The 27149-nt window shown below is 42.9% G+C and overlaps 1 protein-coding gene and 1 pseudogene across 2 annotated transcripts in view; both read left to right on the top strand.

Annotated features, from left to right (window-relative positions):
- Window positions 1–27149, top strand: part of LOC147337109 (uncharacterized) — a 360298-nt gene that overhangs the window by 235556 nt on the left and 97593 nt on the right. Inside the window, exons 17-18 of the mRNA XM_086286256.1 lie at window positions 16625–18419; window positions 19333–19506. Of these exons, the coding sequence (XP_086142382.1) occupies window positions 16625–18419; window positions 19333–19506 (1969 nt within the window). The remainder of the gene's footprint in view (window positions 1–16624; window positions 18420–19332; window positions 19507–27149) is intronic.
- LOC147337110 (protein NLRC3-like) overlaps window positions 1–27149 on the top strand; it is a 547272-nt pseudogene that overhangs the window by 447143 nt on the left and 72980 nt on the right. The window lies entirely within an intron of this gene.

Here is a 27149-nt window from a genome sequence, read left to right as displayed (position 1 = left end):
TGACTCGGGTAAAGTTTGTAGCATGGTGCTTGTTGTTTTGTCTGCTTCCTCTTGTCTTTGCACTAGGATGATGTCGGAGTAAATGTGCAGTCATATTCGTTGTGTTCCCACTAGTGCTGTCAGCGTTAATCTCGTTGAAATGACGTTAACGCCACAACACGGCAAATCTCCGTTAACAAGCTACCGCGGATCGCCCCGTGCGTGGGGCTGGGCGGCCAACACGTTAACGAGCTAACTGCGCTAACACACTAGTTCCCACCCATGTAATTGAGCATTGCGTGGCACATCCAACATACTGTTTTACTTTAGTCCATGACTCGCTTACCTTCAGGGTCATACGTCACATGAAGACCAAAATAGTTCCAAAGGCCAGATCTGAATGAGGGTGGGGGAGGTTCAATTTGCCATGTTGCAAGGAGAGCTTAGCTTCCTTCTCGCTAGCTTGCGCTGCACTCAGTGGATCTGTGCTCGACAGTGCAGCCTAGGCGGAGTAGTCAAACACAGCTCCACTGAGCTCTCAACACAGACAGCATCGTCAGAAGGAAAGTTGATAAAATAAATTAAAAATTTTGTATTGTTCGATACATATGCGTACCGAACCGAAAGCACTGTATCGAACGGTTCAATATCGATACGAATATCATTGCACCCCTAATATATATATACATATATATGTGTGTGTGTGTGTGTTTCTGTGGTTCAGCATTATGATGCTGAACCACATCATAATGAATAAATGGATAAATTTCCGAAATCCCGGAGCAATGCAAATTAGCCGGTGCGAGGTAAGGAGCTCTGTCATTGGTTAGACAGTCTTAGCTTTGCACCTATACCAAAGGCCATTCAGCCTCTGTGTTTACACTCTGCCTACACAGATGTTGGACATGAGACGACACAGGAAAAGGATTTTTGATGTGAGGTTTTTATTGAGATTTTATTTCTTTTTTTTCTGATTTGAAGTATTTATTAATGGAATAATTATTTATTTTCAAATACTGATTTATAAATATTTATTTTATTTTATTTTTTTGCCTGTCCCGTTTGGCTCTTTTGCATCAGAATTGTTGTCTAAAGGCAAAGAAAGATGCCCAACGGATTTACTTTACCAAACTGACCATCCCAGCCTTGCCGTAATGGTCCATTTGATTCACCTTTTATTGTTTATTTTATTTTCACTTACTGAATACGGGACAGACTTGACTGGGGGAAAGAAAGAGAAACAGCTGAGAAGAGGGACGGGGGAGAAGGGCAAAAAATAAAAACCAACAGAATTTTATTTTCAATTAAATTACTAGATAATAAATTACTTTTGTATTGAATAAATAAAATAACTTAAAAATGAATTTGTAAATTAATATTTTATCGCACAATTCATTGTTTAAGCAAAGAACTTTTTATTTCGATGCGCTGGATCTTCTGGTCCTCTGCACATAAGTGGATTTCCATTTAGACTTTATATAGACAACAACTCAAAGTGCTTTACAACAAGTCACATTCACCCATACGATCATCTAGTGCTGTACTTTAAACACTTTAAACACAAACACAGATACTGTGGGGAGAGGCCACAGAGGCACAGGGAGAAAACTCACACAGAAATCCAACAATTAAAGAGGAACCTTCTCGATGTAACACTACCATCCTGCAAGATGACCTGGTCCTGGGCCATCTTAATAAGCATGCTGTGCACAGTAGTTTCATATTCCTGCCAGAACAAACACCAGACAGTTTGTACACAAGGCTCAGATTCTCGCTTTGCCAGATACAGACAATAGTTTAAGATCCTAATGTCTCTGCACAGCTCTGTATGTACTGAAATATCCAACCTCAGATATTTCCTGCTCACTCTCTGCACCGCCTTAGACAACAAGTAGTTCATGCTATACATAGCATTGACTTTTCATTCCAGCCATGTGCACTCATCAGGGCATCAGTGCTGCCGTAGTAACCACACTAACACTTCCTTGCACCTGTTGAAATGGCCTCAGTCTGATCGTGCCCTGAACAAACTCACCTTTAACATCCCACACATGGACTAAATATGTGCGTGTCAATAACACGTGACAGGAGAACATGCTGGTTGTCTGTCATGGGGCTGAATTAGAAACAGAGCAGGAACTACAGTTTGTCAGATTAAGACTGATCAGGTCCAACATCCGCTCCCAGCACTGATTTACACGTTTGGTGTCACATTGAAGGAAACGCCTACTGGCACAACCTGCATGTGTTAAACTGCTCCTGCGTGTAAACAGCGTGTCACTTACGGCTTTTTGCATCACAAGGACGCGCACTGGCGTCTCAGGGTGACTCAGATGTTTGCTGAATGAGGTGTAGACCGGACTAGGCGGGACTCATTTCACCAAAACACGAACTTTTCCACCCACCAGTGTTTATCTGTGTGCTTATTTTAAAGAATTATTCCATCGTTATCAAATACGAAGCATTACACGCACGTCGAGCCGTTTCTGCTGAGTCAGACACCAGTGCTCCCGTGTGCTGATTCTCGGGTCCATCTTAAACTGGTGTGTTTGCGAATGAACTTCGGTAAAACGTTACAACGTTACCGGGCGCGCAGAGGGTCTCGGAGGCGTGTCGTACCTGTCGGGTGGTCGCGGGCTCCTCGTTCCCGGTGGGTGAAGGTGTTTCTCCTTCAAGCGATGCTGGGGTGACCGGAGAAGAAGCCATGTCCCCCCGACATCACCTCTCACTAAGCGCCGCTCCTAGTGTGACTTTCCTCGGTGTCCTCCAGCGTGCAATACGCTGCCTGGCGCAGTTTGCACGGACGGTGGACCGGTTGCGTCGCTCGTTTCCTGCGCGATCAAAGTGAGTCTTCGGCTGCACAGTGCAGCCACTGTCCCTCCTCCGGCCGGCGGACTAGTCCAGGCGAGGCGGATGACGTTGTCCCGGGTCTCGCTCGCTCTCGCACATGCAGGACTTGGCCCAGTCTGTCTTCTTCTGCCTCACTCTGCGCTCTGCTTTTCACTTCATGTCTTTTTGTTTTGTAAGGTGGCTAACACGATCACTCCTCTTCTGCCTGCAGGACTCTGTGACTGCTCTGTGCCGTGGCAGCACACTCCAGCCTGATAGTTCATTTTACAGCTTTTGGCACTGCGACGCTCTCCTCGGCTCGACAGACACAATCTCACCATGTCGGCACAATATACTGAGTGCAATCCATAACATGATTTTATCTCACTGTAACATTTAAATCGACCAAATGTTGCGTAAATGACGTGTCACGTGACTTGAGCACACGCACACCCCCTGTCCTCACAGCAGACATTCATCTTAGCCCCCCCCCCCCCCCCTTGTGTTTTGAGATCATTGCTGCAACAAAAGGTTGCCACAGATATTTCTACATGAAACGTACTGATTCAGTTGGCACATATTTAACTATGGTTGGATGAGACCTGCACTCTGTTTTAATATAATGTTGTTTTGTTTGAGTGGCTGAAATAAAGCTAATAAAATAAATGAATACTAAAATAAAGCTGAATCACATCACAGGAACGACACAGCCCTGTTCCTCCGGGCTGTCAATCTGTGAATCAGCAAACATGTATGATTTATTGTCATTCATTTGCTAAACAAACTTACCTCTGAACTTTGACCCTGACAATTCAATTTTATTTATATAGCGCCAAATCACAACAAAAGTCGCCTCAAGGCGCTTCATAGATACAGAGAAGAACCCAACAATCATATGACCCCCTATGAGCAGCACTTTGGCGACAGTGGGAAGGAAAAACTCCCTTTTAACAGGAAGAAACCTCCGACAGAACCAGGCTCAGGGAGGGGCGGGGCCATCTGCTGTGATTGGTTGGGGTGAGAGAAGAAAAACAGGATAAAGACATGCTGTGGAAGAGAGACAGAGGTTAATAACAGGTATGATTCAATGCAGAGAGGTCTGTTAACACAACAAGGGAGATCCAGGTTTCCCAGCTGACGAGCAGAGGGCAGCGGCTTCCACTCGTTTGAGCAGTTTGTTGCGTGACCTCCTGTCTCTCACTGAACTAAAATGCCTCCAAACAACAGCAAAATAGATGGCACTCACTCCAACGTCTTGCAGCAAAAACATTAAGTGATGGGAAGAACAGGTGATGGATGAGCTGCAGATGTAACCGGTGTGATTCTGCGTTGTGTCTGATAAAAAAGGTAAAAGAAAGAAAGACCTCCCAGTAAATAATTTGCCCACTCCAGCTCCTACGACCAAATACAAACAGTGGGGAAGAGGGTTAGTTCAACCCACCACAGCTCCCAAGCTAGCAAGGAGTATATATTCATGCTAGCATTTATGGCGCCTAAAACACATTTATGATACACACATACGACACACTTATAACATCTAACAAAAACAGGCTTAATAATGACAATAATCGAACTAAAATTGCAACCAGAAACATCCAGGTGGCTAAATATGCATTATATGTGTGTTTTAAAGTGTTGGAAAGAAATGACACCCACCTCTCCCACAGGGGGATTGTAGAAAAGGGGAGAGGCAAAAGGGGTACACTGTATTTATAGGATTGCACCGAAGAAGAAGAAAAGAACGAGGAGGGGCTCTAACTGATAATGAACACAACTACAGGCTTGGAGGTCCTAAAAGTCAGGTATAAAAGGAGCAGTTTGGGGGTTTAGAACACATTATAACAATGTGATTTATGACCCTGTTACACAGAGCCAGCAGAATGAGCTGCTGCCACCACCACAATCAATGGTGACGCCAATTTAGAAAGAGCCCCAGTTGATTCCACTCTTGCCAGATGCTGAATACACATCGTCTAAAAGTGTGTGCCATTGACCAAAGGAGGAGTGGGCTGTTCACACATGCCTGTGTTCTTATGGAGCAGTCTTTGAGGATGGCGAGTCCAGAGCTGGAGGTTTAGATCTAAGAGAGTGATCCAAAGTCAGGAGAGGATTACACCCAACCTTCAGAGATCTTCCTATAAGCCAGAACTGGAAGCAGAGCCACCTTTGGCTATGATATCTTTACTGGACCCAGTAAGTCCAGTCAAGGTCAAAAACGTGGTCAGTCCCCCATTTAGTGCCATAGATCTGAAACATAGTAAACAAAATGCTAGTAAAAAGTTACAAACATGTTCAAGTTACATGTCTACAACTCCACAACAGACATACTTTGCTACTGGTGCCAAACAGTACTGCAGTCTGTAGCTTTCCAGCCATCCTTTGAACGTCTTTGAGTTTAATGTAGCCAAAACTGGATTCAGTAATCAGTGTTTATTTACAGAAGCCGTAGAGTATGGCTGCCACATGTGAACATCAGTGACGGCTCATTTAAACTGTAGGAACGATTAACCCAACATCAGAAAAATACTTCATTTTACATTAATGTGACAAATTAACACTGCTGGGACTTTTCTGGTCCTACACTGTTCATGTCCAAGTCAACACATTGTAAGATTTACACGTGGAAGGTCATCTAAGCTGCTTATGTGGAGATTACCTTTCCTTTAACAACGACCAGTTTCTTCTTTTCAGTTTTCAGTTTTATTTGTCATATGCAAGTTAGCACAGGGTCAACATTGCAATGAAATGTGTTTGACGAGCAGCAGTCACTCGGCAGCTTGATACAGTAGGAGAAAATATAATAAAATAAAATAATAAAGAAAATAGAAAAATAGTAAGGAGCAAATATTAGAGAGACATGGTAAAAGAGAAAAGATGACTAAATATATTTGTATCTATAAATATATGTACACTAGTGATTAAATAAGAAAATCTTGAAGAGAAATATGACGGGAGGGCAGATGGGACATTGCACAGGAATGAGCAGCAGAAAATTTCAGTATTGCACTTTTAAATATAAATATCAATGACAATAAAGTGGAGTGACCAGTGCAGATTAAACAGAGTACTTGTGAAGCTGCAGGTAGCTTCTGAGTGCTGTGTTGTGTGTGTTTAAGTGTTGTGGTTGAGGTGTCGTATGGCTTGGTGGTAGAAACAGTTTTTGAGTCTTGTAGTCCGAGCAGACAGACTCCTGTAACGATGGTAACAAGGAGAACAGCTGATGTGCTGGGTGGCTGTGGTCCTTGATGATGCTGTGTGCTTTATGGAGGCACCGCTGGAGATAAATGTCCTGAATGGCAGGAAGCCTGGTGCCAGTGATGTGCTCTGCTGCCTTCACCCTCTGTAGTGATTTACGGCTGCTGGCAGAGCAGCTTCGTACCAAACTGTGATGCAGCTCGTCAGCAAGCTCTCGACTGCACACCTGTAGAAATTTGAGGTGATGTTGGCGTTCATGCCAAACTTCCTCAGCCTCCTCAGGAAGTAAAGCCGCTGGCGAGCTTTCCTGATTGTTCTCACCTCAAACACATTATTTACCCATCCAGGTGGAACATGTAGCTGTGCTCGGTTTGACAGCTTTCATCCTGGCAGCAGCGTCAGCTGAAGCATACAAGGCACACATAGATGTCACTGAGCTGGAGCTCTGGGAGAGACGTCGCCACTTTCAGGCCTTTAAACAAAGCTGTTGGAGCACAAGTCCCAAAGATTTATAGTTTCTCTTCATGTCTTCATTGTTCCTCCATGGAGAGATGTTCCAAGTAGCCTTGGCTCGAGACAGGCGTCCTGCAGGACTACCTACCAACTGTCCACTGTTTGCAGTCGTGGTAGAGTAATGTTGCCCACCAGTGACTGAAAACCATGGATTGGAGAAGAATGACAGAATTCAGTGACCTTGTGGGGCCATAACAGAGAAATGACAGCAGTGTAGTGGATCAAATAAAGAGTGATGATGTTATATTTGTGACTGTAGCAGGACCAAGGCTCAAAAGGTTGCAGGCGTTGTTAATTGAGCAGAAGATGGACGGCATCAAGCCCTCTCCTCGACAGCTACAGGATCACAGTCTGCAGGTTCAGTTATGCAACGTTTTAGCATCGATGCGTGAAGTTAAGAGCAGACAGGGAGGTTATTTTTGCACTGGGCTGGAATGACTCAGTTTACCTGTCAAAGGCTATCACGGCTGGGAGAAAACCCTCAGCATTAGTAAAGAAGGACCACGGTGGCCTCTGGGTAGAAACACTGCAGAGTTCATGTGGATACGCTGCTGCATTAGGTCAGATAGAAATATCATAAAGCATCATTAAGTAAAAACGTTTATTAAGAACAAATGTTTAAATATTGTTAACGTGTTTCCCAGAAACATCTGTAGAGACAAAGAGCTTTCTGTTGTTGCTTCGAGGAAACAAGCTCTTCTTTTTAGTTTTGTCCTGGTATTTATTCCAGGACGGACTCATCCACTGAGCAGTGTTTGGGTTTCTTCGTTTTCCTCGTTCTGGATGCAAACTATTACAACTTGGGCTTTATTTCAGTGACAATGGCCTTAAGCTGCAATACAACAGGAAGTTACTCATATATAGTAATTTCCCAGACCATATTAAAAATCCATTAACAGGAAATACAAATGATGGGACAATGCCACAGCATGGACATTAGAACAGTTGGGAAAATTTATCTGGAAAAAGGTGAAAATGAGGCTTCATTGAACTGGAATTACAAAGACCAGGAATGTGAGATCCGCCAGCCACAACTGAGGGTTTTTACACATCATATCCTCAAAGTAGAACCACAGTGATCAAAAGAATCGACTTTAATGTTATTCTTTCTTTATTTATGTCAGATTTAACCCCCCAAAAAGCTTTAATCTTTAACTAGTCTTTGGACGTAGCTACAGCACGGTCAGGTTGACAGTTTATGGGTAACATGTGGCCACCAGGCACTGCGACACACTTCCATGTTATATTACCTTGGCGTCCCGTAGGAATACAGGAGAATCATGTGAGGAATCTAAGAGTTGTTTCTTAATTCAATTCAGTTTTATTTACACAGCACCAAATCACAACAGCAGTCGTCTCAAGGTGCTTTATACTGTAAGGTAGCTCGTACAATAATACATACAGAGAAAAACCCAACAATATGACCCCCTGTGAGCAGCACTTTGGCGACAGTGGGAAGGAAAAACTCCCTTTTAACAGGAAGAAACCTCCAGCAGAACCAGGCTCAGGGAGGGGCGGGGCCATCTGCTGTGATTGGTTGGGGTGAGAGAAGGAAGACAGGATAAAGACATGCTGTGGAAGAGAGACAGATGAACCGCTGAGTGTTGTCCCGTCGAGGTGGCTCTTCTATGTTGTGCATTTATGGCACCAAACCACAAATGCAAAGGAAGAAAGGGTCGAGGCACAGCACCCAGCTGCCTGACAATATTCAGGCAACGTCCAAAGCCCCACAAAGGACCTACCCACACCCCACTGGCCCCGCCCAGATCAAGGAGCTGTCACAGCAGACAAAAATGTGAAGTCCGCACATAGTCGCCATGGCACCCACCAACCCACCACACCATCCCCCATGGAGCTACCAGGAGAGGCATACTGGCCCACTGAGGATCACAGAGGAGCAGACCCAGGGGGGCTGACAGCACAGCCCCCACCCACCAGTCGTGCAGCTTATTTTATCTTGTCAGCGTGAGCCCCACCTAAAGGGGACAGAGGGATTAGTGAGTTGCATTAGTGGGGCAGGAGAGAGTGAAGCAGGGGAGCCAATGTCACTGCGATACGACTCCTCAACACCATCCAGCCTGCCCCACCACTCATAATGAGTCCTGCTGTGCTCTGTAGCAATGATGCATTTTATGTGTGTGTGCCAGGTTAGTGCTGTGGATTCAAAGGAGCACAGTTCCACTAAACAGGAGATCAGGATAAACCCAACCCTGCCCCCGCCATCACATATTCTCAGTCCCAACAGAGGCCAGCCCCACAATGACATGCCACACGTGATACACAGCCAACATTACTGTTATAATTATGTGTTTCCTTTATTACTTTCCTTTCAACCTCTTTATTTTGCACCTTAAACTTTCTTCGGTTGCTACAAGCCACAAAGTCCTTTATGGTTTGTCTCTGTTGTGTGGAGGGCTGTTTTTAAGAGCTCAAAAATGGGTGTATCAGAGTCAAACAGGCAGCACAGTGGAAAAGTGGTTGGCACTGTTTCCTGACAGCAAGAAGGTTCTGGGTTCAAATCCAACATCTAAGCTGTTTGCATGCTCTCCCCATGTCTGGGTCCTCTCTGGGTTCTCTGGCTCCCACAGTCCAAAGACGAGCAGTTAGTGGGGTTAGGTTGATTGGTGTATGTGCCCATGAGTATGAGTGTACACGGGTGTTTCTCTGTGTTAGTGACAGTCTGACAGAAGGCTGCATCCCTCAGCCTCATGTGGGCTGTGTAGCCCCTTTACAACTGCAGTGAGAGCTCAGACCTGTTTCTGGTGGGTGGTGGACTCCTCCAGGGCTTCCCCTGATTCCCCTTCTGCCACAGAAGACTGTGGCCTCAGAAACTCATATCTGCTTTTTGCAAATGAAGCGAACCTGTTGGCTTCATCAGCAGGGGCGGATCTAGAAGGGTGGCATGGGGTGGCAAGTGCCACCCTAAAATGATCCCTTGCCACCCCAAGTGCCACCCCAGTTTTGCATATGACAGTGTTGTTTATTAAAATAAGTTTAACAGTTTGAGCGTAGTTACAGTCAGCAGTGAATATAAATGCTAGAACTGGATATATTCCATAGTGTCCCCCCCTCCACATTAACAAATGGTTCAGCCCATAGCAGGACGGCTTTTTTCTTGTTTTCAGCAGCAAGCGATGCTTATGATTGTGCCAGAGCACATTTTGAACAACACCATGGGAATTTCTGATTTTACACAGGTGGGTGGATGTTACACTGTGGAAATGGAAGGAAGGTGAGTGCTATTTTAAATGGTTGTAGAAAATGAAAAAACAGCAGGTGTATTGGCTGCATTTTTAGATAAATAGTTGTATCTGTTTACAAAATGTACAATTTATATTTGCATTTCAAGTTATAAACATTTACCCAACACGTCTGTGGTTTTTTTACAGTAAAAAATACTGCTAGGACTTTAGGTTCTTTGTGTGATTTCAGATCAGTAATAGTTACATTAATAGTAATAGTAATACTAATGCAGTATGTCAGTGAAAAAACAACTAAATTCAGTTGAGCTGAAAAGATACCAAACAAAGCAAGAGGAGGAAAAAATAAAATGAAACAATCTGAGGGTGAAATACAAACGTAAACTCAAAGGAGTCACAAATGTCCGGTTGTGTTTCAGACCTCAGAGGGTGAATCCAACAAATCATGAAAAATGAGGTTTACATGTTTGTTCATGACAGTGCAGATTTCTGACATTTTGTGTAATTTAAGCTGCAACAATGTGACAGTTTTTTTTTTTTTTTTTTTTTTTTTGTTTTTTTTTTCTTAAATGACATCAGAAACAGCAGTATGCGACATTACGTGATGGCAGAGCTTCAGTTCATCCTTTGTCATTTTTTTTTTTTTTTTTTTTTTTTTTTTTAAATAAATAGGACAGGGGGAATGAATGAGAGAAAGAGGGGGAGAGAAAGAAAGAAAACCAAAGGGGAGAAGAGACGGTGAGAAGGGGGGGGGAAGAGAGAGAAAAAAAAAAAAAAAGAACTCCTGGGTCACCTGTATGGAGAAAAAAAAAAACAAACAAAAAAAAAAACAAACAGAGGAGACAGCAAACAACAAAGAGCAACATAATAATAGAGAAAACAAAGCACCATCACAATAAACTAGCTAGCCATAGATATCAGTATTTACTAAGTAATAATGCTTTGAGGTAGCAGCCAAGAAAGCTTTAGTCCGCGTCTGTGAATACCCATGTGTGCATACCTGTGTGGATCAGCATGCTTGCATTCCAAAGGTTTCTCCATGTAATGATCTGCTAGGGAGTGTGGGGGGGGCACAGCCCCGTCCTCCAGGGTGTGAAGCGGGTATGGAGGAGATCAAAACTCCAGACATCCAGAGGCCCCCAGAACACATGTGACAGTTTTCTAACAAAAACAGTGAAACTTAAGTTAGACTTGTGTTTGTAAATGAAGCGCCCCATGTTGTGTAGCTTTCTGGAGTTTATACTTATTGGGCTACATATGTATTTAATATACAGGCTGTACAGTACATAACATCAAAACTCACATGTTTCATGTAACTAAAGTGTGTAATCATGTGGGTACAGACAATAATTAAGTTATAGACTATATTTATATGAAAAACGTGCATACTTACTGCATTTGAATCATTTTAACCACATGTAACCACCTGCATATGTGTTTGGGGGGAAAAGGCTTTGATTTTGCCACCCTAAGAAAATTTCTCTAGAGCCGCCCCTGACCATTTCACAGGATTTGCATTTAAAGATGCAACAAGACTAAAATGGTTAGGGTCAGGAGGTCAAAGGTCAGGGCTCCTGTGGGTCTGAGGGCGGCCTCACGCTGGAGAAGGATGAAGGAGTCTGACCTGAGCCAGTGTTTGACATGAACACATCAGCACTGCTGTCAGTGAGCCTAACGACAGCCGTTAGCATCATTTCAGTGTTTCAGTCATAAAAACACTTCCTGTCTCTGTGGTGGTTACAGTGACATCATGCAGTTTGTGCTTTGACCTCCAGAGGGCGACAAATCAGCACAGACAGAGAGCTCCATTCAAACTTTGCTGCCATCAGGAATAATTCTTCAAATATAATCATCAGTGTTTGAGCAGTTATGATATCAGGGACAATCTAGACATGTGTGACAATACTGAACATGTCACATGACACACCTCAAACATCATGTGATCCACTCTCAGTCTGCACTTTCATTCATGACTTCAACAGGTTGAAATGAGCTTTGAAGAAACATTCAGTGAAATAAATCTTTCATGGATTCATGTGAGCAGCAGATGAACTTTGTACCAACAACATCTTCAATAACAGAGTCTGAATGAAGCTCAGGTGTTGATGCTGCTCACTGATTGGACGCTTGGTTTCAGCTCTGCTCTCAGTCTTTACTGCACAGGTGAAGGTAGAAAGTGTGACTGGATCTATAGACTGGAAACAGAGAAACATGCTGAACATTTGAAGCTTTGCAGCAGAAATGTTCATGTTACAAATACAGCAGAGCTGATCTGGGATCAGTGTGTTCACACCTGCAGCTACAACAAGGTTTCATGTCTCCACACGTCAGCATGTGAACTTTACTCTGACTCAGTCTGAGCAGTCAGACGGCATATTTTTAAAGTTAACACATCAGCACACACAGAGCTGAGCCCCTCCCACCTGTGCTGAGTTTCAGGTGGAGCCCCGCCTCCTTCCAGGAAGCAGCTCACCTGTGTGTCCGTGTTTAGTGTCCAGGTGTGGAGTGGAGCTTGTTGTTGGTGTGTGAAGAAACTGTAAGTTTGCTTTGTTTCCTCCTTTAACAGTTTGTCTTTAGGAACTTTACTGTTTGTTCAGCTCGTGTTTGATTTCTTCACACAACAAACTGTGTGTGTTTGTATTTCCGGTCTCTCCATTAAAGTCAGTGTGTAATGTTTCCTGGCTAACATCAGCTGTGTGCAGCTTAGTTCAGCACAAATCTGCCGCTCCATAGTTCACGGTAACGGACTCACAGCTGGACCAACGAGGCCGAGTGTGTCCGCCACTCTGAGCTACGTTCGTGTTTGTGTACTTGTAGTTTGTACTTTGAGTTCACTCAGAGCCCACAGAGGACGCAGCGTACGTGATGACGTCACAGCCCTTTACCTCCTTTACTGTCACTGTGATTAATATTTACACATGAGACACCTGCAGAGCTCTGACGCTAAGCTAGCCACACAGCATGCTAACACTAAGCTAAGCTAACACTAAGCTAACGCTAAGCTAGCCAAGAACCCAGAGTGACGTAAAGCTGAGTAAACACTGACCCCAGACCAGCACCGTGATAAAGTGAGCTGCTGCTGCTGAACTTGAACAGGTAACAAAGTGATGAGCAGTCAGGCTGCAGGTTTCTACCTGTTCATGTTTCTACAGTAGAATCACTTTGAAGTGTCTTTGTGCTGTTTCATCTTTGATTTGTGTTCATAAACACTCAGAGAAACATCACGTGACCTCATCAGGATCTGTGTTGGTGTGTGGGGCTGTACCTCAGCTTTATGTTGTTACATGCTCATTTGTTCATTTTAACATCAAAGTAATGTTATGAGGAGTAATGAAGTAACGTACTCCATTACTTTTAATCAAAGTGTTCTGTGTAATATGTGTAATAATGACTGTTTTGAGTAATGACCAACACTGATCACAACAAAGAGGAAATGCCTCCAACATGCACAAACATTTGAGCCACAACATGCAGTTAATGTGCACAAATGTCTTTGATATGCTGCTCAGTGATGGTGGTGACTGTCAGAGCAGAGCTACTGAGAATCAATAAGTAATATCAATGATGGGATCAGAATCACTAAATTCTTCTCATCCCTGTCAGTATCATACATGTGCTGTATAATGTGATAAATGTAGAGGTGCTGGCTGTTCTCTCACTCTGCTGTTTAGCTGTAAAGGACGCCTCCCTGCCTTTGTCTCATTCATGACCTTTAATAGTCTCTTCTAACATGCAGAGATCTGTATGATCTGTTTCATAGAGTCTAACCAGCCTGTACAGGTAACAACAACAGTCACTGCATCACTGACACACAAACGTCATCTCTGTCAATAACAACATTCATACATGGAATAAAAACACATCAGTGGATCATTGCTGGAGCTGATGTTAGTGCTCCTGGTGCAAAGGCTCTCAGTTTCCTCCTTGAAATAACATCAGTGGTGGGTCAGCGACATGCTTTCTTTCCCTCTCAGGTTTAAATATCTGGGACTCTCCACCGTTTGGTTTTAGAGCTGAAGAAGCTTCTCTGATGAAACGTCTTCCAGAAACTTAAAGACGGCTCTTTTCTCTCCAAGCTCCTTAGATCACATGACCTGGATGACTGAACCTACAGACATATTGACCTGGTTTCATGGTCACATGACAGGTCAGAGGTCAGTTCCTCCTGTTAATGTGAACTCACTGAGTGTTTGTGGTTTACCTCTCAGACTGACTGAAGATGATGATGGAGGAAGAGGAGGACAGAGCAGAGTCTGCAGGGTCCAGCTGTCCGTCTGTGAGGAGTGACCGGTCCAAAGATCGACCTCCAGAGTTCAGTGGTGAACCTGGAGCAACGAGGTCAGAGAGCTGAACTCACTGAGTAACAGAAATAATTCTGCACTGACATTATAATCAGTGTTGACTCTGGTTGATTGTCTGACTGTGTTTGTGAGCTGAGAGGAAATGAAAATGAGTTTGTAACAAAAATCAGTTTTGTCCAGTTTTCCTGTAAAAAGCTGAACTCTAATCTAAGAGGATGTTACTGACAGGAAACAGCTGCATTATCTGCAGTCTGTGTGATCACAGCTGCTTCAATCATGTTTGTCTGCAGAGGTCAGAGGTCACAGTCTGCAGGGTCCAGCTGTCCGTCTGTGAGGAGTGACCGGTCCAAAGAAGAAAATCCAGCCTTCAGTGGTGAACCTGGAGCAACGAGGTCAGAGAGCTGTGATGACTCCTTTACATGTTTGTGCTTCCTGGATAATGTTAAGGTTCAAATTGAGGAAGGGTACAAGAGGTGATCGAAGAATAACCACACCGATCCGGCCGGGTGAAGTCAAACGATGATTTTAATGAACACACGTGTGGGAAGACACTCTGTACGCAGACAGCCAGTAGTCCTCGACTTAATCAAAGCATGAACAGATATTTTATAGCATCAGGATTTGTTTACTGACGCCCCTTCATGCGTCACAGATACATTTTATACATAGATCAGATCAACACCAGAATGACTTTTCACCTAGAAAATCATCTTCTATTTTCATGGCTTGGTACTTTCCGTTCTTATCTTAAAATGAATTGTTCCTCTTTCTTGCCGAGACAACAAGGACGGTTCCTCTAAATAAATTTAACTAATGTGTGTGTATGTGTTGACCTCACATGCTCTTTGTGTCACCTCTTCACCTACTGTCTGTGTCTCGTCCTCAAATGCTCCTCAAAATAACTTAGACTCTGCTTTCGGTTTCAGTTCTGCAAAAGGCACACTCTGCAAACCTGCAACTTCCTGTCAGCCTGCAACTTAGTCTCTCTGAAAGACACACACTGTTTAAACATCTGAATGCAATATAAACTCCAGATTATATTATTAATGCAATGGTAATGATGACAATTATTCAACAATAGCAGTAAAATAATTTCCCTGCTCCACAATAAATATGACCTGAAACATCCTCAGATTGTTACAAAGATTCATTAAAAAGAAAACAATGAAAGAGAAAAGATCCAAATGTTCGACTTGGTCATTTGCTGTTTGAGGACAGTGATGCTCATATCTGTGGGGAAAGTGTGACCTGAGTGGGTTCATGTTTGTCTTTAAAGAACAGAGCTGCTCTGATTCTCTTTGTGTCTGATCTGTTAAACAGTCTGAGAGGTCACACAGAGACCCAGCAGCTAAAGCCTGGATCATACTGGCTGCTGTTACTCCATCAGGACAACACTGAACCACAGTGGTGTGGATGTAGTGGATAAATCCCACCATACTGATGCTCAGAGTTAACCACAGGGAACAAAACCAGATGTTACCTTCAGATTGTGACCTTTGGAGTGGACGATGCAGATTTCAATAGAGAATAAATGTTGTTTTTCAGCTGTGAAGAAAGAATCTAATTTTCTGAACTTAAGAATTTATGATGCTGGAAACAACATGGAGACTATAACACAACATTTCCACTGTGTTCATAGAATGAATGTAAAACTGTCAGACATTCATTAAATATGCAAAATGTCTACAGAAGCATCAGAGGGTCAGACGTGAAGCACTCAGTGATTTTGATCAAATGACTCATCAGTTATTGATCTGTACTACACTGATCTACCACGTTAGTAAAGCTGGTGTTCTGGTGGTGGAGGGAGACTCGGATCATGTTCTGGTTTTGGAGCAGTGATCTGCTGATGGTTCAGTTTGATGAGCTTCTTCAAAATCATCCCTGACATCACCACTGAAAGGACGTCCATGAAAACAGACTGAAAATTACTGATATGTTCACAATCTGAGAGTTTAAAACTTGACAGACTTGATTCAGATGAAGTTATTTGAGCAGAAACTCCTGGATCTTTATCCTGTGTTGATCTAATCCTTCATGGTTCCTCCACAGAGTGGAGCAGCAGAGCTCAGAGGTTCCCAGTGGTCAGTCTGCCCAGCAGCATCAAACACAGCTGGACTCCATATTTATGGTCTGTACATGTACAACAACTACTGTTACATCTGTTCTGTTCACAGTCGTCTCCATGCTGCTCTTTGTAGACCAGTGGATCGTCAGTGTGTCCAACATGGATCTGATGTTTGGCTCCATGATTTCAGTCTGATTGGCTCATTCATAAATATTCTGTTCCAGCTGCTGGAGGACAACATCATCACTTTTGTGAAGAACGAGCTGAAGAAGATCCAGAAGGTTCTGAGTCCAGATTACCCAGAATGCTTAGAGGATCAGAGGAGCAGCAGCAGAGAGGCATTTGTGAAGATCACAGTGGACTTCCTGAGGAGAATGAAGCAGGAGGAGCTGGCTTACCGTCTGCAGAGCAGTAAGAGGATTTATCTAAAGATTTAAGCTGCTGGATAAATGAACATTTTCCAGAGATGGAAGATGGAGCAACATGTTTTAAAGATTAGTTCTTTTTGGAATTGAGTGTTTATTTTTCTTCTCATTCAGAACTTCAAGCTGCAGTTTGTCATCGTAACCTTAAATCCACCCTGAAGAAGAAGTTCCAGTGTGTGTTTGAGGGCATCGCTAAAGCAGGAAACCCAACCCTCCTGAATCAGATCTACACAGAGCTCTACATCACAGAGGGAGGGACTGCAGAGGTCAATGATGAACATGAGGTCAGACAGATTGAAACAGCATCCAGGAAACCAGACAGACCAGAAACAACCATCAGACAAGAAGACATCTTTAAAGCCTCACCTGGCAGAGATGAACCAATCAGAACAGTGCTGACAAAGGGAGTGGCTGGCATTGGGAAAACAGTCTTAACACAGAAATACAGCCTGGACTGGGCTGAAGACAAAGCCAACCAGGACATCCAGTTCATATTTCCATTCACTTTCAGAGAGCTGAATGTGCTGAAAGAGGAAAAGTTCAGCTTGGTGGGACTTGTTCATCACTTCTTTACTGAAACCAAAGAAGCAGGAATCTGCAGCTTTGAAGACTTCCAGGTTGTGTTCATCTTTGATGGTCTGGATGAGTGTCGACTTCCTCTGGACTTCCACAAAACTACAATCCTAACTGACCCTAGAAAGTCCACCTCAGTGGATGTGCTGCTGATAAACCTCATCAGGGGGAAACTGCTTCCCTCTGCTCGCCTCTGGATAACCACACGACCTGCAGCAGCCAATCAGATCCCTCCTGACTGTGTTGGCATGGTGACAGAGGTCAGAGGGTTCACTGACCCACAGAAGGAGGAGTACTTCAGGAAGAGATTCAGAGATGAGGAGCAGGCCAGCAGGATCATCTCCCACATCAAGACATCACGAAGCCTCCACATCATGTGTCACATCCCAGTCTTCTGCTGGATCACTGCTACAGTTCTGGAGGATGTGCTGGAAACCAGAGAGGGAGGACAGCTGCCCAAGACCCTGACTGAGATGTACATCCACTTCCTGGTGGTTCAGGCCAAAGTGAAGAAGGTCAAGTATGATGGAGGAGCTGAGACAGATCCACACTGGAGTCCAGAGAGCAGGAAGATGATGGAGTCTCTGGGAAAACTGGCTTTTGATCAGCTGCAGAAAGGAAACCTGATCTTCTATGAATCAGACCTGACAGAGTGTGGCATCGATATCAGAGCAGCATCAGTGTACTCAGGAGTGTTCACACAGATCTTTAAAGAGGAGAGAGGACTGTACCAGGACAAGGTGTTCTGCTTCATCCATCTGAGTGTTCAGGAGTTTCTGGCTGCTCTTCATGTCCATCTGACCTTCATCAACTCTGGACTCAATCTGATGGAACAACAACAAACAACATCCAAGCGGTCTAGTTTTTTTAGAAAAAAAGAGTCTCTCCACCAGAGTGCTGTGAACAAGGCCTTACAGAGTCCAAATGGACACCTGGACTTGTTCCTCCGCTTCCTCCTGGGTCTTTCACTGCAGACCAATCAGACTCTCTTACGAGGTCTGCTGACACAGACAGGAAGTAGCTCACAGACCAATAAGAAAACAGTTCAGTACATCAAGAAGAAGCTCAGTAAGAATCTGTCTGCAGAGAAAAGCATCAATCTGTTCCACTGTCTGAATGAACTGAATGATCGTTCTCTAGTGGAGGAGATCCAACAGTCCCTGAGATCAGGAAGTCTCTCCACAGATGAACTGTCTCCTGCTCAGTGGTCAGCTCTGGTCTTCATCTTACTGTCATCAGAAGAAGATCTGGATGTGTTTGACCTGAAGAAATACTCTGCTTCAGAGGAGGCTCTTCTGAGGCTGCTGCCAGTGGTCAAAGCCTCCAACAAAGCTCTGTAAGTAAATCTGTGATCATGTTTATTTTTAAAATGTTGATTAAAAGTGGTCATAGATTTCTTCCATGACAGATCCATGTCCTAAAACCATGAGACAGCGTAGTTGTATAGTATAAAAGAAAAAAGGAGAACTTTTGACCACAATATTGTAACTTGAATGAACTTTTGATACAGCCTTTAAACATAAAATTTATGAACAGAATCAGTGACAAAGGGCAGCCCTGGTGGAGCCCATCACCCACCGGACTTATTACTATCCAACGTATTGCCGGCTATGCCAACCAAGCTCTTGCAATGGTTGTAAAAGGATCGAATGGCCATAAAATGTTTCTCAGTTTTATTATTTTCAGTCACATCTGTTTTTGATTATTAACTGAATATTTTAAAATTCAGGCTTTTTATGTTATACAAAACATCATATTTTCTTATGATGTCTTGTATTGATTCTGAAGGAATAGTTTTCATCAGTATCGCAGATACCAGCCTGAATTTTACTTTGTATTGGATCAGAAAGGAAATCAGTGGCATCACACATCACTTACAGCAACTTCAGTACCACTCCATTTTAATAAACTGGGGGGAGTTGCACCAAGATTCAGTATGAGATAAAGAATTATTTTTAACTGTAAGGTTGGAGAAATCTGTTTTTGGAAATTGGAAGAACAGGTCATCTTAAAAATCACTGCATTGTAGTTTTATTCAGGCCCCTTCAATCTGTGATCGCTGTTGCTTTGCATTGTAAATGCTACTATTACAAAAGTCACAAATATTAGTGTATGTGTGTGTTGTTGGGTAATAAACCAAAAGAACAGAATCTACCAGCACCTCACTGATTTCTGCTTAAAAACAATAAAAAAGCAATAAAGCTCTGATTTGTTTGGTTGATCTTGTCTCCCTTCCACCTTGATTTCAGACTGAGTGGCTGTAACCTGTCAGACAGAAGCTGTGAAGCTCTGTCCTCAGTCCTGAGCTCCCAGTCCTCCCATCTGACAGAGCTGGACCTGGGTAACAACAACCTGCAGGATTCAGGAGTGAAGCTTCTGTCTGCTGGGATGAAGAGTCAATACTGCAAACTGGAAACGCTGAGGTCAGATCAAGCAATATCGATTTTTTTTTCATCAATTAACATCATTTAATCAATTTCATTTGGAAAAAATTAACAGTGTTTATGTTTTGTTTTTTTAATGAATCCATCCAAATCACACTAAACTGCCACATTTGTCTTTTGTAACATGAGGCAATAAGGATTCCAGCATGTCCTGAAACAGTGTTGAAATATTGTAAATGTAGTAGCTCCTCATGGCACCATGAATATACTTTAACACAAGTGTTTCATGTCTACTTGTCATCCTTTCTTCAGACTGAGTGGCTGTAACCTGTCAGACAGAAGCTGTGAAGCTCTGTCCTCAGTCCTGAGCTCCCAGTCCTCCCGTCTGACAGAGCTGGATCTGGGTAACAACAACCTGCAGGATTCAGGACTGAAGCTTCTATTTTCTGCAGTGGAGAGTCCAAAGTGTACAATTCTCAGGTCAGGATTCAGTCTTTTCTGATGATGATTTAAAACCTGAGTCAGGTCGATAAATGGCTTACTCATTTACAACAGACATGATTTGTCAAATCACCTTATATCTAACCCAAAGGTCCTGTGTTTTACTACTTTGATTTTTTAGTAAAACACAGGACCTCTTAATATTTATCTAAGATACCATATATAATTTTTTTCCCTGGATCATGTGTGTACCCTCCTGGTTGGAGCTCCAGCAGCCTGTATCAGTGAATGGGACTTTAAATGAAATTGCTGCCCCTGTCAGGAAGAGGTCTGAGTGACACACAAAACAGAAAATATGAGCACTGCATGTGTCTGAGGCTACTCAGATACAGACCTGAATGAGACACTAACTTTGTCTCTGAGAGATAACTTTTATTATTAAATACACTTCATTTCTCATCTGTGTAGAGAATGTAGAGTTTGACATGCTAATATTACAAAATGAAAAATCACACTGAGTCACAAAGAAATTGTTTTGGAGTATTTATGGTTCAGCTGATGAAATTGTTCAAACAAACCAGTAATTTACACCGAAACAGCACAAGTGAAACTTTTTCGAGGGACTTACACTAAGCTTGTCCTGGTACACCTGTAGAGCCCAGCTTCTATGGACCATGAGCTTAAGTTCTGTGCTGCTCTGATTTATTGCCTGTGCTGTCTTTCAGTTCAGCTTTGTCGAGTCTCTGGTAGGATTTCTTTTACATGACCTGTGTAAAAACAAAACAGGAAACACATTAAGCTGAAGTAAGATGCACAATTTGAAAAATGGGGCACAAAAAATGTTGCTGCTTTCTGGAAAGTGCGTCTAAGAAGACCCAATGGAGAAAGTGAAGAGAAAAATCAAAGATTAAGAAGAAGAAAATGGCAGAGGCAGTTTCTCTTGGACTGCCTGCAGATGGGGTGAGACTCTAGAAACAGGGATGATTGGAGAAAATGCAAAGAGGCCATAGGATAAACCAGGAGATGAATACTCTGGTGTTCTGGGGATAGTGGGAGTGAGAGGGAGAGATGCCAGTAAATGATTTCAAGGATAAATTTGAGAGAATCAGAGCTAAGAAACCAAAGCAAGTGGGGAACTACAAACATATGGACAGACTCATAATTAGGCCAAAGACACATTAAAGCAATTATTACAGGTTTAGAAACAGGGATGGATATGAAGGAGCTTAGCATGAATTTGCATTGAGGAAAGAATAGCAACGAGCATCAGAGGAAACAGTTAGGAAAACTAAAAGGATGTACTGGCAGGAATACTGCAGTACTTTAGGAAGAACTACCGTATTTCCCAGACTACAGAGCGCACCTGAATATTAGCCGCACAAGCTAAAATCAGGGGAAAATCCTGTTTTGTACATACATTAGCCGCACCTGACTAAAAGCCGCAGGTGTTTCAATGTTGACTTATCATATGTAAGAGAATATGCACAAAGCGAATTGTCAGGAAAGAGATGGCTGTTTGGAGACACACCCCTTTTATTAATATTTTGAAAAACAAGTTATGGGTACATATTTGCATAACTTTTTAGGTATATGTACAAGTAGCGGTAATTACAAGTACAAAACATGTACTGTGCTTCATAAATGAGTAACAAATGTAGTACATAACAATAACCTACAGCACACCAGAACAATTGATTCGGACTACCTTTTAGGCTCAGGTGCAGTGACACGGCTTTAACAAGAAGAAAAGTCAGTCATTCACCACCATCTTCCTGCGCACTAAAACCACCAAAGTCCTCTTCTCCAGTGTCGGAAACAAACAGGCTCAGGGTGGCTTCGTCATCCACTCTCAGCTTCTTTCTTTCGTTGTCACTTTCAAAACCAAAGAAATCCTCGTTGTCAGTGTCAGAGTCGAACACCCTCAGAAGGGTCGTGGCGGTGTCCTCCTCTTCATCATGCAGCATTCAGCCCTTCGAAATCTGTTGGTGATCGTGGATGTTTTCACACTTTTCCACGCTGTCAGAATCCAATGGTGGAGTTGGGCATAACTTGCTTTTTGCAAGTTTATCGCCGCTCATCATCCAGGCCTCCAGCTGAACGGGTAGCGCTACTTTGAAGTTTGTTTTTCGCGCTACCTCGTACTGCACTACGTTGCCTGACGGATGGACATGTGACCAACATACCACTCTTGAACCCCGATCCTTCCGCCAGGCAACGTAGTGCCGTACAACAGCGGAACAAACAAAACAAATCCGCTCATGGACAATCCATAGAAAAGCCGCACCTGACTAAAAGCCGCAGGGCTCAAAGCTTGTGCAAAAAGTAGCGGCTTATAGCCCGACAATTACGGTACACCAGTTCAGAATGTGTGGAGTACAGTTAAGAACATGAATGCAGACAGGAAACAACAGCAGCTGTTGTAAAGTAAATTCAAACTCCTTCATTAAATGCAGCTGGTTGAGTTGAAAACAATGGAGAATGATTGTGTTACGTTGTTTATTCTCTATAGAAATGGAGCAGGAGTGCATGCAGAGCTGGACGTGGGCTGTATATACATGCGTGTATCTGTTTTGTCTGTGAGCAGAGAAAACAAAGCGCTGGAAATGTCATATTGAAATGTTAAATCAGGAAAATCCTGGAGAAGAGGATAGTTCTAATGTTCAGTTTGTAATGTTGAATTCAACACAGCTCTTAAATGCATAAAAATGACTTCACCTGACGTCAGACTGAGCAATCGGATTAGCTACTGATATTGATTTAACCCTTTAAGACCTACCATAGAACCAAGTCCGCCAGAGCTTATATTATATTTTTACATGCTGTAGAGCCATTTTTGGGAGCATTTCAAGTTGCTATACATCAATACAACCATTACAGCCTAAATTTTAATAATATGTATGTATTAAGTGCATAGTAATTACATAAATTGCAAAAAAGTGCAATAAACTACAAAAAAATTGAAAATCGTTTTTGTTTTTTTAACATATATTTCTAGTTAGAGAAATTTAAGAGGCTTATCCCTCAAAACTGTAAATACAAAAAAGTTGCACAAAATAGTTTCCCACCTCAGGAAATTTATTTTGAGTGCCTTCATAGTTTTATTTTTGAAATACACCAATTTTTATATACTGCAGGAAAAACGAAAATAAATATTATACTGCAAATTTGCAAAATAACAGCATATGCATCAAAATAAACTATTTCCAGCAGAGCAATATGAGTCCTAAGCATATGTGGAAGGAAACTGTAACCTAGGACAAGCTGATGGCATAAGATGTAAATACAACTCCTCAGGTTTCATATGCAAAAAAAATTATTGCGCTAGCTCACGTGATTACAGTGCTACCGGGATTTAAAAATAGTTGCGCAAAACGGAGTGTGCCCACTCTGACCAGTTTTAAAGGGTTAAAGCAAGAAAATATGGTATTAGCATTAGATGCCAATTCCTATTAACCTTAAATTAGCATTACCTGCTAATGGCAGTCTACTTAGCATTAACTCCTCACTAATGTAATGCTAATTCACATCAAATTATCTTTAGCTTTAGCATTAGCTGCTAGCTTCAGCCTACCTAGCACTAGCTGCTCACATTGTTAAAAGGGAAGAGAAAACGATATTAGCATTAGCTTGTAATAATTATTCACCCCTAATTAGAATTAGCCACTAATGGCAGCATACTTAGCATTAACTCCTCACATCGTTATAATGCAAATGATGCTAACTTGCATTAAATTAGACTGCTGTTATTAGCTAATGCTATTTAGCAGTAGCTGCTCACATTGCTATAAAGCAAAGGAAAACGATATGAGCATTAGGTTCTAATGCGTATTTGCCTTAAATTAGACGTAGGTGGGCAGCACGGTGGCACGGTGGTTAGCAGTGTTGCCGCACAGCAAGAAGGTCCTGAGTTCAATTCCACCATCAGGCCGGGGTCTTTCTGTGTGGAGTTTGCATGTTCTCCCCGTGTTTGCGTGGGTTCCCTCCGGGTACTCCGGCTTCCTCCCACCGTCCAAAGACATGCAGCTTGTGGGGATAGGTTAATTGGATAATCCAAATTGCCACTAGGTGTGAATGTGCGAGTGAATGTGAGTGTGAATGGTTGTCTGTCCCTGTGTGTTAGCCCTGCGACAGACTGGCGACCTGTCCAGGGTGTACCCCGCCTTTCGCCCTATGACAGCTGGGATAGGCTCCAGCGCCCCCCGCGACCCTGAAAAGGATAAGCGGAAGCGAATGGATGGATGGATGGATAGACGTAGGTGCTAATGGCGGCCTACTTAGCATTAGCAGCTCAGATGTTGTAATGCTAGGGAAAAGAGTGTTAGCATTAGCCGTTCACAATGTTATAAAGTTAAGGGAAATAGTGTTAGCATTAGCTACTCACATTGTTAAAAAGTGTTAGCATTAGTGCATAATGCTAATTCACATCAAATTAGCATTAGTTAATAACGGCAGCCTATTTAGCATTAGCAGATAATGTTGACCTTGGCCCACTGGAAAAGTTAAGAACTAAAGATTTAGGAGTGTTTCTCGATAGCTCTTTCTCGTTTGAGAAACAAATAAATTCTGTTATTAAAACCAGCTGTAAGGTTTATATTGTTGACTGTCATTTATGCTTAGAAATATTTACTCATATATGCTTAGAGTTGTATAATCGATTGCATGATGATAGAGGTTTGATCCTTAGTAGTCTGTAAAGACTCTGTGTGCCTTCCAGAGTGCTCTGGCATGCACACACCACTTGGGGCCATGAGAGAGGTCGTACCCTCTCTTACTGATTTATGGTGTAGGACAGGGGTCTCAAACTCAATTTAGCTGGGGGCCGCTGCAGGCAGAGTCTGGGTGAGGCTGGGCCGCATTAGGTTTTCCACAAGAAAGGCATGGTTAAAAAAATTCCAATCCTCTCAAATCTCTTTATTTTTATTTTTTAACACAAAATATGAAAAATGAATAAACAAATTAAGAATTAATAAGAAAATAAATCAATCTGTAATACATAAATAAAATAATAATAAGATATTTTTAGTCAGTGAACTTGTGTGTTTCTTTCAGTCTTCTATATCTGCTGTATTTAGATTGAAATGTCTGTATTAACAGTTCTATAACCTTCTTCTGAACATGAATGGAACACTGTAGAAAATGAACTGTTCTTCTGAACATGGCTTCTCTTGCCTACTCCTTGCTGCTAGAGACCTGGCAGCGTTTCCTCTCGCATAGCCGAGCCAGATTTGGCCTGAGGGAGGAAGCAGTTGCGACCCTCAGTATGTCTTGAAGATGATCATCCGTAAGTCTGGACCTGTACTTGGACTTATTGAAGTTCAAAGTGGAGAAGAGCTTTTGGCACAAGTATGTGCTACCAAAAAGGCACATGGTCCGCTTGAACATTCGGGAAAGCCGAGGGAAACTAGGGCTCAATTCTCTCAAAAATTGTCCAAGCTTGTCTGCTTTTCCACTCACCTCCCTGAACTTTGCTTTGAGTTCAGAGTTGCACTGCAGCTCAATGAGCTCCATTTGAAGCACAGAAGGGGCATCTTGCACATCAAAGGAGAAGGGGTCCGCAAAAATGTGAAAGGTGGCTCTGTGTGTCTTGAAGTCAGCAAATCTGTGATCAAATTCCTCCTGTAGCCTCAAAATGACATCAACATACTCGTCAGCACTGAATGGTGTGCCTGCATCCACGAGTGCCTTGCATGCTGGGAAATGGCAAAGGTTTGTCTGAGAGAGCTGAGCTTTCCAGAGCGCCAGTTTTGTGGAGAATGCTCTCACGTTGTCATAGGCAGCACTGACAAGTTGCCCCTGGCCTTGTAACGTCTTGTTCAGTACATTAAGCTCATGTGTCATATCAACAAGAAAAGCTGAGTCCATGAGCCATTTGGGATCAGTTAGCACAGGAACACTAACTCCATCCTTCTCCATGAAGGCTTCACTTCTGCTCTCAACTCAAAAAGTCTCTTTAATACATTTCCCCTGCTGAGCCAACGTACCTCAGTGAAGTCGAGCACATCCCCATATTCTGACTCCATTTCCTCTAAAAAAGCTCAGAACCTTCGGTGCTTTAAGCCCCTGGATCTGATTTGGTTGATGCATTTCACAACAATAGACATCACATTGTCAAACTTCAGGCATTTGCTGCAAAGGACCTGCTGATGGATGATGCAGTGCAGAGCAATGGCCTCCTCCACGCCTTCCTCTTCCAGTTTGTTTTGTGCCACCAGTCCATGTTTCCTCCCTGTCATTGATGGCGCTCCATCTGTTGTTATTCCAACAAACCTCTTCCATGGCAAACCAACATTCTCAATGGCATCACACAGCTTGTAAATATCTGCTGAGCGGTGGTCTGGCCATGCATTGGAATTACTGTGAGCAGCTCCTCCATCACTTCAAAACTGTCATCAACACCACGGACATACATTGGGAGCTGGGCAGTGTCGGTGATGTCTGTGGTCTCATCAAGAGCGACTGAGTATACACTGAAACATTTGGCTTTCTCACACAGTTGGTCATAAATGTCACTTGACAGGTCAGAAATGCGATCTGCTGCGGTGTTGGCAGAAAGGCTGATGTTGCTAAACTGACCTTTCTTTCCCGGACAGACTATATTTGCAGCCTGCAATATGCACTTTTAGACAAATGCACCTTCTGTGAATGGCTTCCCTGCTTTAGCAATCATCTCACTAACCACGTGGCTCCGACTGCTGCATTATTCTCTTTGGTTGCTTTCTTGGAGAAATCTTGCTGCCTCAGTAGATCTGTTTTAAGACTGGCAACCCGGTTCGCTCTCTCGTCTCCCTGGTATTTTGCATCCAGCTCAGCATGTCTAGTTGTGTAATGACGTTTCAAATTGTATTCCTTGTGCAGCGCAACTTTCTCTGTGCAAATAAGACAGGTCGGGGTGCCCCTGTGCTCAACAAAGAAATATTGCATTTCCCACTTTTCCTGAAATTGTCGGTGCTCATCACCAACCTTTCTCTTCACCGCAGGCTTTGAAAAAGACATGTTTGGGGCTATGTGACATTTATAATTCTACTTGGTGTCACTGTCGCATTGAAGTTTCAATCAAGCGTTTAGCCGACGGACGGGGAACGTCTCAACGCGTAGAGAACGTCATTTCTGCTTCTTTTTCTTGCAACCGTAGCACGGCGATCGGCAGATAAAAAGCCGGTAGCAGTCTCCTTTGTTTTTACGCTCGATGTTCATGTCTTTCATGACGACACGAACACCGTGGCGTTTGCAGATGGTAGAAA

The sequence above is a fragment of the Aulonocara sp. 'chitande type north' Nkhata Bay genome, linkage group LG3 (genome assembly GCF_057382095.1).
Source record: "Aulonocara sp. 'chitande type north' Nkhata Bay isolate Kocher_YH1m ecotype deep benthic linkage group LG3, A_spYH_male_GT1.1, whole genome shotgun sequence".
NCBI lineage: Eukaryota > Metazoa > Chordata > Actinopteri > Cichliformes > Cichlidae > Aulonocara > Aulonocara sp. 'chitande type north' Nkhata Bay.
This window is presented reverse-complemented; position numbering and strand designations above follow the sequence as displayed.